Below are 18476 nucleotides of genomic sequence, written 5' to 3' on the forward strand. Positions count from 1 at the left end.
CGCTTAGAAAGAGGTGTTAAGGAGCTTAACCGACAAGAACAAGGAAAATCTTAACAGTTGTGAATGAGGTTAGACGAAGAAAATAATAAGCAAAATAAATCGCTTAGGAAGAGGTGTTAGGGAGCTTCCTTACCAGACGATAATACTAAATTTCGACACATAGAATATTTTGAGCATTATTATTTCAAAGTAAATTCCGGCCAGTGATTTGCCAAGGTGATACGAATACACAAAATAAATCGCTTAGGAAATAGTGTTAAGGGAGTATTACCGATCCCAAATGAATTCCAGCCAGCGGCCAACGGCCATACCATGTTCAGTACACCGCTTCCCGTCCGATCAGCGAAGTTAAGCAACGTTGGGTCAGGTTAGTACTTGGATGGGTGACCGCCTGGGAACACCAGATGCTGTTGGCATCCCTACGTGTCAAGTGGGGTTGGTGGAGGATTAGTGCCCCTCCCTGTAAAACAATTAACTCTAAGCCATTGGCCACCCCGTCTGGGACACATGGCGTCTGGCAATGAATGAATGAATGATTTGCCAAGGTGCGAACGCTCTCGTGTTTCACTGAACCTTGCCACCGCCATTATTGTTACTGTTTTTTGTTTATTCTCTCTCTCTCTCTCTCTCTCTCTCTCTCTCTCTCTCTCTCTCGTCACTGTTTTTAGTTTACTGATTTTTGTGCCCCCCCCCCTCTCTCTCTCTGTTCTTGGGTTTATTGTATGTATGCCTCTCTCTCTCTCTCTCTCTCTCCCGTCACGTACGCGATTGGAACCTGTTTTTGTTGAGGAGGGAAACGGTGTCGAGTACAGGTCAACCCCCCCCCCCAATACAATTTCTCTCTCTCTCTCTCTCTCTCGGGTGGATGGTGTGATTTGCTTTGTAATTTTAGTTCTGTAATTTCATTTTTCGGTGACCACGAGAAAAATAAATCACCCACTTCTCTTGCCGACTAATTTCTCCTTCCACTTTAATGTGTAAAAAAAAATAATTAAAAAAAAAATCTTAGAAAATATCTACCCCAACTGGCGTGTCTCTTGTGAGGGTCCAGGCCTCTCTCTCTCTCTCTCTCTCTGGCCGTCACCAAAGTCACTCCAGCAGCAAAAGTTGGTACCTCATTTGGGGCGACATGCAAATTACTCTCACACTAACTTCTACTCCTCATGGTTGCTTCTTCGCTCTTGTTGGTGGTGTTTTCTTCGTCTTTGTTTTCTTCCATCGTCTTCTATATAGTTACTCTTCTTTCCTCGTCGTCGTCTTGTTATTGTTCTTTCTTCGTCTTCGTGTTACTTTTCTTTCCTCGTCTTTTACTGATGGTCTTTCTTCGTCCTGTTGTAGTTCTTTTTCTTCTTTCTTCGTCTTCTTCTTCTTGTTCTTCTTCTATTTTCCTTCCTGTTTTATTTTCCTCAAGTGTATCCATCAGGGTGTCATGCTGTCATCTAGCCGTGAGTCCTGTCTTCTTCTCCTCTTATAATACGTAAAGACAGACAGACACACGATTCAAAGACCACCTGATGAAAAGACTGACGATTATCAAAGCCCCGAAGAATCTACACCATAAACAAAGAAAAGGAATTATGGTAAGCGCTAAAATTTCGAGAGAGAGAGAGAGAGAGAGAGAGAGAGAGAGAGAGAGAGATGAACGATGCTCCCTGGATAAGATGACCGTTGCTCCTTCTTAAAATGCAGTAACAAAATAACGATGCAGAGAGAAAATGTTACTTAAACGAGTGACAAGCAGCTCCTTCAACGACTATAATCTTTTTACACTAACCTGACCTGATACTGCCACCTCTCTATCATGAATGCTGAGCTGAAAGAATACACTAACACTAGACCATGATGGCAGTCACGAAGAAACGCTATGGGAAGGGAGCAGAGCCGCAGTATTGTCTTTTTCTGCCTCTGAACTACGTGAAATAAGATGGAAAAGGACGAAAATCGGGACCAGGAAGAGTATAGCTAAACAATTAAGGAAGAGCCAGACGCCGCGATACAAACTAAAGAAGACAGGGAAACCACAGCAGAGGCCCCCACAGGCTCTGACTCAACATCTTCACTTGACAACCAGCAGATAAACCCAACAAATGACTTTACAGCCACGTAATAAACTGCCTTGCACGGATGAGTGGGCAACCGCGCGCTGACGTTGAGAAATTGGAACTGAGAACTAAAATTAAATAAACTCCTTCCCATACAAGCTGAAGACGACGATAAAAAAGCTTCAAAACACAAGTGAGATTGATATAAAAAGATAAGAGAGACACATAAGGTTGGGGAAAATTAGGATGAGCTGAGATGAAGGGGTGTGTCAGGGAACACGTGGTGGTAAGAGGGATCAGCTGAGCGATGTAAACAAGAATCAGTTGATGGGTTGGATCTCTCTCTCTCTCTCTCTCTCTCTCTCTCTCTCTCTCTCACACACACACACACACACACACACAAGGTCGCCCACACACACAATTGTCGATTCATCATAATGCCATAACAACAGATGACGTGTAAGTATTGCACTCTTGTTCCCAATGACCCCCATATTCCTCCTCCTCCATCCCTATTCTCTTCCTCCTCCTCCTCATCATCATCATCATCACCACCATTATTAGCGTCCTCCGCCTCCATCTCCTCCTACTCATCATTATCATCAATTCACCTTCAGCTTCCTGATTCTGTTACTTCCAGTCTTTCATCGCTCCCTTCAACCCCATCAGTACAACGACCCCTTCTACATATAATTCTCGCTAGGCCCTGAGTAATTTAAGCATCCAAGGGGAGGTATCTCGTAGCGGAGGGGTTATTGAAGTGTGTCTCTAACCCCTTCGATATGTTTCTCCGGAGGCGGAAAAATTTATTGATAAGTGAAGGAAAATTGATAAGTCACTGCGCGATTATTGGGGTTACACACACACACACACACTCCCAGTACCAACAGATCCCTCACCATCACCAGCCGTCACCACACATCACTCTCAACTCATCACCCACAAACAAATCCACACTCTCCCCCCCGAAAGTCAGTGTTCCTTTACTCTTTTACGACTTCATAAAGATAAAGGTGCAGGGGGACACGCGACACAGGTAACGAAGGACCACTTAAGCCTGATTACCTGTCCACACCTCACCTGGCCCCAAACGTACTGACAAGTGGTAGCGACAGAAACCCGCTCGGCCACTTAATACATCAGGGAATTACTTACACACACACACACACACACACACACACACACACACACACACACACACACAGGAAATTACTTACACAACACACACAGAAAAAGAGAGAGAGAGAGCACTGACACCTCCCGATTCCGTTATTAAAGAAAGCAATAACACAAAGGTAAAATTATGAACCTGTGAACTGAAGAACCCTACCCCAGTTGAACACAATGGTGGCTCTAATGAACAAATAATGAACTCTTTCTTATGGTGTTCATTGTTCATCTTTCACGCCCGGTGGAAATTGCATGTTCTTTCCGTCTCTGTCTACCTGTGCTTTCCTGTTTCCTTCCATCAACCTGTCTGTCTGTCTGTCTGTCTCTCTTTACACAGTCTGTCTCTCGTCCTGATGTGGTTAAATAAATAAACAGCAAAATAATAATAAGAGATCGTCGTGCTGAAGTGGTAAAAAATAGAGGAAATATCCGTAAACTAGCACAGGTAAAGGTAAACTAGACTGTTAACTAATTTCCAAATATGTCATCCTACTGTAGGGGCAAAAAAAAAAAAAAAGTTAAATATATTGAAATCTAAATTGAAAGGAATGAGAAGCGAGTTTACTTTTAAGAAACTAGAATGTATAAAAGGTAGACCAAATCCCCTCAACCCACCCCCCCAAAAAAAAACAATTGTAATGATGGGGTAACATGGATAATAATTGTTAGGTATAATGAAAATCGAAATTGCTCAGAAATATTAATGGAAACTAAACCACCGATCAGAATGTGTTACGGTACACTAGACCCCCCCCCCAAAAAAAAAATGTAATCGTAATGAAGGGGTAACAGGAATGATAAGTGCTAAGTTTACTGAAAATCTAAACTGCTGTCAAATATCACTACACTCTTAACTACCAATTAAACAGGTCACGCAGACAACCACTCACCTGGTCTCCTCTTAATTATCGCCTAATGACTCTGATTAATGACCCGGAATTACCTGTTTTCATTGCTAACAGGTTAATGGATTTTTTTCCCCTAACTACAGGTAACAAGTGAGTTTTTTCCTCCATAAGGTATCGGTATTAAATTTAAGTTCAATACCTGATAAATTTTCTCACTAAACGCTTCTGGTACAAAGTCATTATTTTTTATCAATTTATTTTTATTTTTTCAATTTATCTAAGAGCTTTTATCTATCCATTAATTTATTCACATTTATTAATCTATTCCTTTATTATATGTGGGGTGTTTTCCTACGTCAAGAATATTTCCTTTTTTTTTTTTTTCCGTCCTTTTTTTTCGCCCAGACGTCGAAAAATGAAGCAACGACGTGTATCTTGGGCGCGTATCCTCATCGGTCAAGAGAAGTTCCTCACACTTCTTCCTTTGCGATTTAATTTCGAATATGGCCGATTAATATCCTTTTGTACGCTATTTATGCAGTATATGGCGATTTTGTAGGGATTTATGTAACAGTAGAGGACAGTAAGGTGTAGTAAAATAAATCGCTTTGGAGAAGGTGTTAGGGAGCTTCCTCAACAGACGAAAACGGGGGCCTTAGTGTCGTGCCCTTGTACCTGAGAGTTTTAATATCTACCTGATACAAACACACCCGTCTCAAGATACCGGAACTTTTCACCATAACTGCTCGATTTTTTATAAGTTATCTATCGAAATTCTCTATCACCATCCTAACCCCCTTTCCCTCTAATAATAATAATAATAATAATAATAATAAATACTAAAATAATAATAATAATAATAACAACAATCATCATCATCATCATCATCATCACCACCACTACCTCCATCATCGTATTTCCCACTACCACAAGGGACAGAATTCTACAAACACCTCTCTCTCTCTCTCTCTCTCTCTCTCTCACACACACACACACACACACACACACACACACACACACACACACACACACACACACGAAAGCTAATTTGTTTTACTTACATAATCGTGGAAGGCCTTAGCTTCACTGGAGTGCTCACAGGTGTCGCGTCGCTCAGGGGCCGCACAGTACAAGTCCCAAAACACACTGAAACGGGAAGAAAAAACACGATAAATACATGAACAAAAAATTACGATAACTACATGAACAATAAAGCACGATAACTACGGTACATGAACACTGAACACACCAAAGTAAAGCAGTCAATATCTGAACACTCGCCATGGTCAACAGAAGTAAACACAATATCGCCTATCACATTCTTTGTACCAGAACACAGTGAGACGGGGAACACACACACACACACACACACACACACACACACACACACACAGTAGCGGGAATCGGGAAAAAGACTACACACGCACTGTACATCTCACTAATACCACACACCAGTTTCTATAATAAATCACGATGATGATCATCATATTACCACACACCAGTTTCTATAATAAATCACGATGATGATCATCATCATTGTTATGTAAATCATTGACCCTATCATTGTTAAAATCATCTTCATTAGCTATATCACCATCATCAACATCATCGCCATCATCATTATTCCCCATCTAATTCACACGTAAAAGAAAGTCAACAAATTAATTCTGCAAAATATAATATTGTGTATAAATGAGCTAAGTCTAGATACCGTAGTAATAAGTGTTGTGCTAAGTAATTTCTAAGTAATTTCATCTACCTGAACTTATCAAAGAAAATTATAAGGTTAGAGAAATACAATTAATGCTGCCATATCACGACTACCCTGACCCGCCCTCCTGGTGACTATCGTTCACTATATGAGGTATTTCCAAACGACAAATAAAAACGACCACCGATATAATAATAATAATAATAATAATAATAATAATAATAATAAATATAATAATACAATAATAATAATAATAATAATAATAATAATAATAATAATAATAATAACAACAATAGTCATGGAATCCAAAAGACGTGACTGTAACGACGAAATTCTCAACAGTCTACTTTCTCTACAGATCTCTTTCTCAAGCTAAATAAAACTATCTGCCGTCTGCAAAAATAAAAAATCCTAGCTATAGAAAGGTCAAAACTGACGTTCTCGCAGTGAAGGGGTTGGCCTAAGACTCCCACAGAATCTAACTCATACTTGAAGCACTCTTTCCCCCCAGCCACTCTCACGGGAGACCTCGACGCTCCCACAGACAACGATCCACCACCACCACCCTCCTGGATCCATCCCCCGTCTCTCTTAATTACCTGCCTCGCCGTTTGTTCTTTCTTTACTTAACTGTCTTTCCTTCCTCCGTCTCTATTTATTTTTTCTTCTTCCCATCTCCTCTCTTGATAAATAGATTTCCCTCCTACCTTACTTATTCTTTTCTTCCTCCTGCCTGGCGTATCGTTTTACTTCCCGCTTCCTTACTGTTTCCCCCTTTCCTTTTTACTCATTCTTTCTCCTCCCTTCCTTCCCCTTAATATTTAGCCCTTTTCTTCACCCTTCTTAGTTCCTTCTTTTCATTTCTGCACTTCACCCTCTTCATCACCACTACTCCATTCTTCGTGTTTCCATTATTTGTCCTCCTTCCACGTCTCTCCTTCCCTTCACACTTCCATTACCTCTCTCCTCTCTACCATCATCATTTACTCACTTCCTTCCTTTCTCACACCGTCACTAATTCACTGACCCTCATTACCTTCTTCATTACTGCCACCCGTCTTCTTTGCTCTCACGTTTACAAAATCATTTCCCTTCATCACCTCCACCCCATCTTCACCTTCATGTTCCACCAATTCATTAACTTCTTGCACGAACTCTTCTCCCCCCTGATCCTGCTCCCCTCCCCCTTTCCCCTCCCCTCCTCTTCATATTACCTACCCTTCTCTCCCCCTCTCCTGCTCTCCCATCTTTCAATCATATAATACAATCCTCTTCCCATCTCCCCCCTCTAAAATCACGTATCCCTTCCCCCTTCACACCGCCTATCACAGTCCCCCTCCTCTTTATATCAGTTATCCCCCTCCCCCATTCCCATCAACTATCCCGCCCCCTTCCCTTTATTTCCCCTCCTTCTTAATTTATACGCTTCCGTCATCTTCTCTCACCTCCCTCTTCTATTACACTCATTCCCTTCTCTCTCTCTCTCTCTCTCTCTCTCACCCCTTCTTCACACACCTTCCGCAGCTTCCTACCACTCATTCCACTACCAACTAATGTATTCTGTAAATCAACGAACCTTACCCCTCCATCCCGTCACTACATGCTTCATCCTCTCACTCCACCCAAAAACTCCACTCACAGCTCCACCTTTGCCCCCTTTCCATGTTCCTGGGCGCAGTTCATTAATCCACATCAGGGTGGATGGGTGGAAATGTGTGTTCTTCCACCCCCCCCAACCCCCGCCCTCTGACCACCCCAACCTCTTCTCACTCCCGTCCTTCCCCTTCTTTTTCCCTCCCTTCCCCTCCCCTTCTCTCTACTTTCCCCTCTCCCTCTCCACTTTTTCCTCTCTATTCCCCCTTACTCTCTGTTTCCTTCCCCTTTCTTTTCATTTCCCCTTCCCCTCTTTCTCCTTCATTCCCCTCTCTCTCTCTCCGTTCCATTTCCCTTCCAAGTACCTTCGTCTCTCCCCTCCCCTCCCCTCATCTGCCACAGCGTCACGCCTCCCCTCGCTCTCACCCTCACCACCTCACGTACGCGGGGGCAAAAGGTAGGAGGAAGAGAAGGACGAGGGATGGTTAGAAAGAAAGAAAGCAAGGTAGGGAAAATGACTGACGAGGGACGAAACTGCTTGAAGGATGAAATTGCAGAAAGTGAGAAAAATGATAAGAGGTTCGAAAACTGATGGAAGGAAGAAAATACTGAAAGAAAATGCTGGAATGCTGGAAGGAAGAAAATGCTGGAAAGAAGAAAATGCTACAAGGAAGACAGTGTTGGAAGATGGAAAGGAAGAACAAAAATGATGGACTTACAAAAGTAAATAAAGCAGTGAAAACTGTAGGTAGTAAGAGGATATCTGAGGGAAAGGGAACATGGAGAACAGAACAGGGAAGTACAGGTAAAGACAAGAACAACAACAAAGGCTGAACTAACAAGAACAGTAGAGAAAACTAATGAAAAGAAAAAGGAAAGTGATTTGAAGGAAAGATACAACTACAAGATAATTACATGGAAAGGCAGCATAAAACAAAAACAGGTGGACTAACAAGGCAGGTATGAAGACAGACAGGTATGGTGGATTAAGGAAGGAACAGGTGAGTGGTTCATGAAGATAAAGTAGGGTGGTCGTGGCGGGAGACGGAGACACACAACGCGTCGTGACAATGCTGCCTGACGCTGCCTAAAACACCCTCATCACACACACACGTACAATTAAAACTATGTGCACCTCACGGAAAGATGTCCACACAACAATCACGGTACAGCAGATTAGTTTTCATCATCATCAATTATCATCATCCACATCCCCTTTCCCAGCGGGGTGAGGCAGGGTCCAGAGAGCAAGGAAGAACTTAACTGTACTCTGGTGTAGCGAGTTTGACCAGCACAGGAGGGGCTCAGGCGCTAAAAATAAACTTTCTAAAAATAAGTGTCTGGAAAAAATAAATTGTCCCTAAGCCTGGCAATAAAATCAACTTGGGACTCTATTCTCTTCATGTTAATTAGGGCCTCTTGCCTGCAAAGCTCAGTCTCTCTCAACAGCCATGTTTTTTTTTACTCTTAATGGGAACTATAAGGCAGGGTAAGGCAGGGAAAAATAGGTGAGGTAAGAGGAAAGAAGGAAGGTGGGAAGGAAAGGAAGAAAGGTAGGAAGAATGAAGGGTGGTAGGAAGAGAGAGGGAGGGAGGAAGGAGAAAGGGAGGGTGGGAGGCAAAGAGGAAGGAAGGATGGGAGGGAGGAAAGAGACAGCTTAGGAAGACTCCTTGATTAACACAGCTCAGCCTTCCCCAACAACCAAAATTTCGTTTCCATTGGGAACTTCAAGAAGATAAGTGTTCCTTGAAGAAGCCACGATGTACCGAGGTAATTTCACGTTTAAAGAATAGTCCAAGAAGGGGTGAGGCAGGAAAAAGAATGTAGGGAGAGGGAGGAAAGAAGGTAGGAAGAAAGAGGCAGAGAAGGAAGAAAGAGGCAGGGAAGGAAGAAAGAAAGGATGAGACAGAGGGAGTCAAGCAGGACAGAGACAGGCAAGGAGTCAGGCAGGGAGTGAGGCAGGCAGGACACCCACCTCGGTCGTGACTCAACACATCTGTAGGCGGAAGGGAAGGACGCGAGGCCCACCAGGAAGCCGCTACGTGACTGGCCGGGCCGCGGGGAGGGGCCGGCCAATCAGGGCGCCCCGTGACTGACAGGTGCCGCGCTCCTGACCAATGGCGCAACACCGATTTTTTTTCTTTTTCTTTGGGGGTGGGGGAAGGAGGTTTCAGGAGCTAAGACACAGGTTTCTATATCCCTTGCCTCAATTTTGAATAAAGAGGAACTAGGATTTTATTGTTTCCCCCTACGAACACACTGCAATATCCTGGTTGCAATGTTGAATAAATGAAGAAGCGCCATTACGGATCACTCTCCCCAGGTTTCAACATCCCCATCGCTATTCGGAATGCTGCGGTGAAGAGGTGGAAGACTCGACGTATTTATTTTGCGGGATGATTTTAATGCTGTACCAATCGAGAGAGAGAGAGAGAGAGAGAGATTGTATGAGATCGACTCCTACATCTGATAAAAAGTAGAATGGATGGCAGACGAAAATAATGCAAAAGAGCAATAAATAAATACAAAATAAATAAATAAAAATCACACACTCCGACAGACTAGGAAGACTGTAGCCGATGGGAAAAAAAATTACAGAAATCACATGAGTCAGTAATTTCGAAAGATAATCCCCCCCTCAAAAAAAAAATCACACTGGGAAGGAATCTCACACAAGTTTCAAGGGAGACTTTAAATATACCCTCCCCCCCTTAAAAAAATACCCCCTCCCCCCCCCCCCAAAAAAAAAAAAAAAAAAAGCAACAATATGGCCGGTGACAAGGATGAACGACCTGACGAATTTGGCAAGGTAGTTTCTCAAGGTGTGTGGCGGAAGAGGTACACAGGTAACAGGTGTAAATTATAAATAGCGGTGTCCAGGTAATTTAATTTCTTCTATCATTTCTTCCTTTTCCTGGAGACAACTTCATCCTTAGCTGGGAAAATGATGATGATGATGATCGTGGTGGTGGTGGTGGTGGTGGTGGTGGTGTTGACGACTACGACGACGACGATGATGATCGTGGTGGTGGTGGTGTTGACGACGACGACGACGACGATGATGATGATAATGACTAGTGGCAGAAAACACCTACGGGAGTTTATGCCTTACTTCATAACATACATTTTTAATCACGTAAATGTTATACACGATGATCGCAGGTCAGTCTCTACCCATACAAGACTCAGACCCACGGAAGCATAACCTCGAAGGGCAAGATACAGAACTGACACATACAATTAAGTACAAATTTATAAAAGTAAAAATAAACCATGGCTATAGAAAAACGTCATCTACAGTATCTATCTATCTATCTACCTACAATATCCATCCACCCATCTATCTATCTATCTATCTGTATGTATGTTCGAAGTGAGGAGGCGCCGGAGCGAAAGGGAATTACACTGAAACCGTGAGTGAGGCACGGACAATGACACCGCCAAAAAACAAGTACCACTGCACGAAGAGGAAGAAGAAGAGAGAAAGGAGGGGTGAGAGAGGAGGAGGAGGAGGAGGAAAAACACAGGGAACCAAAACGCAAGTCACAGAGGGAGGGAAGGGAGCGGGTGAGGGGAAGGAAGGGAAAGGGGGAGAAAGATGGGAAGGCGAAGGGATAGGGAAGAGGAAGAGAAAGATGGGAAGGAAGGACGGGACAGGGAAGGTGGGGGATAGAAAAGAAAGAGGAAAGAAGATAAAAAAATAAATGAAGAGAGGGAGGGGAAAAGGAAAACAAAAGTGTTGAGAGGGAAAAAAGAGAAGGAGACCAAAGGAAAGGGGGAGGGAGGAGAAAGGAGGGAGGAAACAAAAGGCAAGAAAGCAGAGAAGGGGGAGAGAGAGAGAGGGAAGGGAGGGTGGAGAGAGGAATGAAGAGGGAGCAAAGACAATATAATGTAATTAGTGGGCCAAGTGGAAGACAAAGAAGGAAAGAGAAATGGAAGGAGAGAAAAGAAGAAAGAATTGAGAAGAGTGGGAGGAGGATGAAGAAGGGAGAAGGAGGGGGTGAGGGAAAGGAGGGGGTGAGGGAAAGGAGGGGGTGAGGGAGAGGAGGACAGGGAGAGAAGGGGGGGAGAGTGGGAAGGGGGGATGGAGAGATGTGTGTGGAACGAATAGTACAACACAGAAAAGATAATGTTAACAGACATAAAGGCAGGGAAAGAGTAGAAAGAAATGAAGACAGAGGGAGGGGAAAAGGAGGAGGAAGGAAAGAAGAAAAAAGAAAAAGAACGGATGACGGGCAGGGCAGAGTCTATAAAGGGGAAAAAAAAGGGAGAGATGAGAAGGGAGAAAGGGCAAAAAATAGGGAGAAAAGGGAAAGAAAAATGTGAGGGTAAACTGTGTGTGTGTGTGTGTGTGTGTGTGTGTGTGTGTGTGTGTGTGTGTGTGTGTGTGTGTGTGTGTGTGTGTGTGTGAGAGAGAGAGAGAGAGAGAGAGAGAGAGAGAGAGAGAGGTGGGAGGGGGGGGGAGCTACTATAATTTAATTGCGGGTCCGGGGAGAACAAGTGGAAGGGGTGGGTGGGTTCATTAGGAAACTCGGCCTTGTCTGTCTGTCTGTGTCTGTCTATCTACCTGTCTGTCTGTCTGTCTGTCTTGGGGCGGAAGGAGAAGGGTGAAGGGGAGGGAGAGAGGGAAGAATAGGGGACAGAAGGAGAGGGAGAGACAGATAGGGACAGAACTGAGTAGAATGAACAGGAGAGGAGGATAAGGTACAGGGAAAAAGAAGTGAAGAAGAAGGGTTGGTGTGAGTGCCTATTGACCCACGAGAATCACTGATGTATATTCTAAGGCTTACTCTTCCCTCAGAATACGACCCACAACCATCGAATATTCTTTCCAGGTTCCCAATTCTATAGCTGAGTGAAATGGGCCGGGAGGGGGATGGGAGGGGAAGGAAGGAGGGATGGATAGAGGATAAGTTGAGGAATGGGGGCAGAGGGAGGGAGGGAGGAAGTGAAGGAGATGAGAGATGCACAGAAGGAATGCCAAGGGGATTGGAGAAAGAACATAGTGAAATAATGTCAATAACTTTTTAGTCACCCTGTTCTATTATTTTTTTCCAGTCTTTTTGATACTGCATATTGGTTTGTGTGTGTGTGTGTGTGTGTGTGTGTGTGTGTGTGTGTGTGTGTGTGTGTGTGTGTGTGTGTGTGTGTGTGTGTTGCCTACTTCCTCAACATTCAGAATTTATGCATGTCATTCACACTTATTATTATTATTATTATTTTCCATGCACGCCCTTCCTTCCCTCCCATTTCCACCATCCATTCTTTCCCTCCCTTTCCCCTCACTCCTTCTTTCCCTCCGTTTCCCCTCACTCCTCCTTTCCCTCCCCTTTTCTCTCCCACCCCTTCTTTCCCTCCCGTCTCTCACTACTTTCCCTCCCTATTCCCCCTCCCCTACCTTCCCTCCCTCTTTCCCCCACCCACCCATTCTTTCCATCCCCCCTCCCTTCTTTCTCTCCCTCTGTCTTTCCCCACTCCTTTCGGTCCCTCTTCCCCCCCCCTCCCTTCTTTCTCTCCCGTCGTCTTCTCTAACCCCTTCCTTCTCTCCTCCTTCCCCCTTTCCTCCCCTCCCCCTCCCCCTTTTTCAGTCACACCTGTAGAGCCTCGGTACACCCCAACACCTGCCGTGGCCACCTAGGGCACACCTGTCTCCCAATCAAACACCTGTGCCCTTCAACCCTTGTACCTGCTCAGCCACACCTTGGTATTATACAGTAAGCTTTCACATATAGAGTAAGCTTTGACATATTCAGTAAGCTTTGACATATACAGTATGCTTTCACATACCCAGTAAGCTTTTACATATACAGCAAACTTTCACATATACATCAAGCTTTCACATATCCAGTAAGCTATCACATATACAGTAAGCTTTCACATACATTATAAGGTAGGCATTCACACACATCATATCCCATACATAAACACATCCTCCCTTCATTTCATCAATATGTAAGTATATGTACACCACTCAGCCAACCACTTCACTTAAACATGCTTGCTTCACTTTATACACTTGACTATATACAGACCACTTAATACACATGTACACTTATAAGTACAAGTCTACTACACTTCATCAACCAACACACTTATAAAAACATGTGCACTTCACTTTAGAAATAAGTAATGTAATATGTCATGCAATTTTCACTCTAACTTGACCTAAAATTGCCAGAGAGAGAGAGAGAGAGAGAGAGGGAAATTCCTCCAACAATTTAAAAGACATAAATATCCTCTAACAAAACGGAAACTAAGATACAATAATAATAATAATAATAATAATAATAATAATAATAATAATAACAATAATAATAATAAGAGTAATAAGAGGTACTGAAAACGGTGAAAGCTTGAGCAGTTACCAAAGAAGGCACTGGGAAAAATTGGTCCGTGGGAAAGTGTAACATCGGGCAGTATAAAGAAAAAAAAGAAAAAGGAAGAAAATGAAAATAAGAAGCAAGATATTAACACTGAGAAAATTGGGGGTCAACTCCAGTGTACCCCAGTCAGACATAAAGACAATTCCCGCGACGTCTTCAAGAAAATTCCGAAGTCTCCAAGAAAAGTGTCAAGTTCCGACGTCTTCAAGAAAAGTGTCTTCCAACGTCTTCGAGAAAAGTAATATCAATTTCCGACGTCTTGAAGAAAAGTGTCAATTTCCAACAAACTGTACGTCTATTAAAACACACACACACACACACACACACACACACACACACACACACACACACACACACATACATACATACACACAAACCAAAGTGCATCTCGATTCAACAGGTAACTCCATCAGACCACAAACAATCCATCCTCCGCGGGCAGCAGGCGAATACAGTAGCGAACACAGGAAAATACAGCAGCGAACACAGGAACATACAGCAGCGAACACAGGAACATACAGCAGCGAACACAGGGAAATACAGCAGCGAACACAGGGAAATACAGCAGCGAACACAGGGAAATACAGCAGCGAACACAGGAAAATACAGCAGCGAACACAGGAAAATACAGCAGCGAACACAGGAAAATACAGCAGCGAACACAGGAAAATACAGCAGCGAACACAGGAAAATACAGCAGCGAACACAGGAAAATACAGCAGCGAACACAGGAAAATACAGCAGCGAACACAGGAAAATACAGCAGCGAACACAGGGAAATACAGCAGCGAACACAGGGAAATACAGCAGCGAACACAGGGAAATACAGCAGCGAACACAGGGAAATACAGCAGCGAACACAGGGAAATACAGCAGCGAACACAGGGAAATACAGCAGCGAACACAGGGAAATACGGCAGCGAACACAGGGAAATACGGCAGCGAACACAGGAACATACGGCAGAGAACACAGGAAAATACGGCAGCGAACACAGGAAAATACAGCAGCGAACACAGGAAAATACAGCAGCGAACACAGGAAAATACAGCAGCGAACACAGGGAAATACAGCAGCGAACACAGGGAAATACAGCAGCGAACACAGGGAAATACAGCAGCGAACACAGGGAAATACAGCAGCGAACACAGGGAAATACAGCAGCGAACACAGGGAAATACAGCAGCGAACACAGGGAAATACAGCAGCGAACACAGGGAAATACAGCAGCGAACACAGGGAAATACAGCAGCGAACACAGGGAAATACAGCAGCGAACACAGGGAAATACAGCAGTGAATACAGGAAAATACAGCAGCGAACACAGGGAAATACAGCAGCGAACACAGGAAAATACAGCAGCGAATACAGGAGAATCACTAAGACGAGAATCACGGTCGCCAGTTAATCTCAAGAACTGCAACTCCAATGTGTCTTCTCTCTGCCGTGATTTTGGAAGTGGAGGAAGTAAAAACCAAATATGTATAAGGGTATAGCAGTTTCAGCCCGACTTGGACCCTCTTGAAGGAATATTGGGTGTAAATTATCCTGTCCAGCTCACATCTCAGGCCAGCCTCATCAAAGTTACCGCACCAACCCAAACAACATGTAGGATGCGTGGGTGTGTTCGTGACCGTGAGAGTGTGGGTGTGGGTTTGGAGGAGAACGTGAGTGTGGGTGTAAAAGTGAATGTGGGTGTGTGAGAGTGTTAGCTGAAATGTGGGGGTGTGGGAGTGAGTGTAAGCGTTAGTGTGGGTGTGGGTGTATTACCGTAAGTGTGGGTGTCGGGGTGTGAGTCTGAATGTGGAAGTGGGTGTGACTGAAGGAGTGGGTGTAGGGGTGGAGACACTGGCGGGGGCGGGGACGGGTGGGGGCGTGTGGGTGGGAGCGTGACGTGAGAGGTCGCCCCAGCTCCTGCCCCCCGGAGGCCAAGTTCACCGACCCGTCATGCAAGGGGGAGGGGGAGGGGGGCAGAGGTGAGGGGTCGGCAGGGGGAGGGGGAGGGAGGGCAGCAGTGTTGGAATGGAGGGGGGGAAGATGGAGAAGGAACGGGAGAGTGAGTGGCTGAAAGGGCATTAGTGAAGTGGTACCGTAGTGACTGGGTGGTAGGGGTAGTTGGTTGGGTAGATAATAGTAGGGTAGATATATAGTGCAGTAGGTACTGGGAAGAGGAATAGGTGGCTGGGCAGTGGAGTCGGAAGGAACTTGGGTAAAATCGTAACCGGGTAATTTGTTCGTCAATAATTAGGTACAACTTTAATCGGGTGTGTAGCGGCCTGGTTGGAAGTTTAGTAGTGAAGCAATGCAGGGAGTTTCAGCAGTGGAGTAGGGATTAGAGCAGTGGGATTAGTAGATGGATAACTGGGCAAAGGATTTAACATTTGGGTGGAGTGAGAGAGTGGCAGGGTGGTGAGGTGGAGAGAGAGTGGCAAGGTGGTGAGGTGGAGTGAGAGAGTGGCAGGGTGGTGAGGTGGAGTGAGAGTGTGGCAGGGTGGTGAGGTGCAGGTAAAGGAAGACTGAGTAGGAGGAAGAAAAATGACGGGAGGTGATCAACATTAGTGACGGATGCTGAACTGATGAGTAAGGACGGTTGAGTGCTGAGTAAGGAAGGCTGAGTGCTGAGTAAGGAAGGCTGAGTGCTGAGTAAGAATGGACGCCTTAGGAAATGAAAACAAAAACTACACTGACCAAATAGAAACAGACGATTTATTTAGTTGGGATAATTTTTCACTAGCGATCGTCATTATTTCATCATGCCTTGCTCCCACCAGACGATTTAATTCAGACTACCCAGACGATTTTAACTCATCTCGTTCTGAAGGGGTAAAGTGAGGGAGCCGAGGGGTAGAGGAGAACAGGGTGGAACGAGCGGCGAAGGCGACAAGAATGGTGAATTAGTGGGTGGGTGGACGGGTGGACGGGCTAATGAGGCGGTCTCCTGTGTGGATGATGGGGTGGAGGAGGGGAGGGAGAGTTCACAGTGTCTCAGAGTGGAGTGGGAGCAACAGGTGGTCCGGTGGATGGGTGGAGGTACAGATGTTGTGGGTGGATAAGTGTGAGACTGTGAGTGGACAGGGTTGGGTATGAGATATCCACACAGCACTGGAGTAGGATGGAACCAACAGGTGGTCTGGTGGATGGCTGGAGATAGAGATGTGAGTGGATAAGTGTGATGGTATGCGTGGATCGGTGTCAAGGTATGGGTGGATGAGGCTGGATATTATGTACACAGCCTTGGAGAGTGGAGTGGGAGAAACAGGCAAGTGGAAGGGCTGGTGGGTAGGTGGAGTTCTAGGGGATGGAGATTTAGTGGCCTGAGGTATAATCGGTGCAAGGGTGTGAAGGTGTATATGGAAATGTAGGGGGTTTGCACTTGTGGTCTGGGAGCAACAGGTGGCTAGGTGGGTGGAGGTCTGGTGGGTGGATGGGTGTGGAGTGAATAGATAGGGATGGTTATGGGAGAATCTACAGCTTTTGTGAGTGGATAGGAGGTGGTTAGACGGGTGGGTGGGTGGATATGGTTAAACGGGTGGTTGGATGGGTGGGTGGGTAAGTAGGGTTAGATGGGTGGAAGGCTTATTGGTGATGTGAGAGCAAAGAGGCCTACGCTAAAAAAAAAAAAAAAAAAAAAAAAAAAAAAAAAAACAAGAGGCGGTAGAGACGAAAGATAATGATCTGAAGGAGCTATGGGTTAATGAGAGAACTAATGGACAACCCACCCACCCCAAAAAAAAAAGGCTGAGGAAGTGAGTGATTGTATGAGCAAAGAGAGAAAGATATATATGAGCTGTTATGGGCAAGGCAATATAGTGTGTGAGGAATAGAGTGTAAGGTGGAAACTAGGCAGTGAGGTTGAGACAGGAGGTGGGGAAAGGGTAGGCAAGGGCGGCAGTGAATGGTCAATGGGGAAATGGGGAGGAAGTGGATAAATGGGTAGGCAATGACAGCAGTGAATGGACAATGGGGAAATGGGGAGGAGGTGGGGAAATGGGGAGGCAACTGTGTAGCGGAATATGGGCAAAAAGTGAGCAAGGGCAGAGTGGCAGGGAATGGGCGAGAGCGGGTTTATGAGCACAGAAAACCAGAGTGGGTGGGAAAAAATATATATGGGGAGGGGGAGGAATAGGGTATCAGGGAGGTAGCGGGGGATGGTATGAGGGGGAGTGGAGGAGGGTGTGAGAGCAGAGAGAGGCAAGGTAAAAGGCGAAGAGTGGGGGATGGTATGGGTAAGGGGGAGGGACTGGATATGCGGGGAGAGTAGAAGTGTGTATGAGAATGGGGAAGGGTATGAGGGGGTGTATGGAGGGGAGGGGGGCAAGAGTAGGGTAGAGGGTAGAGAGTATAGGGGTAGTGGTCGGTCTCAGGGCATTGATAATAATGAACAATCACATCAAATCGTGACACAAACTCTCCTCCCATCCCCCTCTCCTCGTGCCTTTCTTCCTCCCTCCTCCTTGCCGTCTCCCTCCTCCTTGCCGTCTCCATCCATCCTTACTATTCTTTCCTTCACTCACCTCTCGTTTCCCCTTTCCTCCTTCCTTCCACTCTCCTCTCCCCCTTCAACCTCCTCCCTCCTTGCTCTACTCCCTATCCCACTCTCTCTCCCCTTCCCTCCCTCCTTTCTTCCTTCACTCTGCTTCCTTCCCTCCACTACACAGCACAACAAACAAGTCGGCTTATTAACATCTTAACGAAATTCAGAAACGGGGCATTGAGAAATAACAAAATCTA

General features: G+C 45.0%; 1 protein-coding gene and 1 non-coding gene across 2 annotated transcripts in view; one reads left to right on the top strand and one right to left on the bottom strand.

Moving 5' to 3' along the window:
- LOC145406461 (single-stranded DNA-binding protein 3-like) overlaps positions 1-18476 on the bottom strand; it is a 349906-nt gene that overhangs the window by 199633 nt on the left and 131797 nt on the right. Inside the window, exon 4 of the mRNA XM_080277616.1 lies at positions 5122-5206. Within this exon, the coding sequence (XP_080133742.1) occupies positions 5122-5206 (85 nt within the window). The remainder of the gene's footprint in view (positions 1-5121; positions 5207-18476) is intronic.
- Positions 298-416, top strand: LOC145406526 (5S ribosomal RNA). Its single transcript, XR_013898550.1, has one exon. It is a non-coding gene; the product is annotated as a 5S ribosomal RNA (ribosomal RNA).

This window comes from Coenobita brevimanus, chromosome 70 (assembly GCF_032717465.1).
Source record: "Coenobita brevimanus isolate Jiangsu-jjx chromosome 70, ASM3271746v2, whole genome shotgun sequence".
In the NCBI taxonomy this organism is placed as follows: domain Eukaryota; kingdom Metazoa; phylum Arthropoda; class Malacostraca; order Decapoda; family Coenobitidae; genus Coenobita; species Coenobita brevimanus.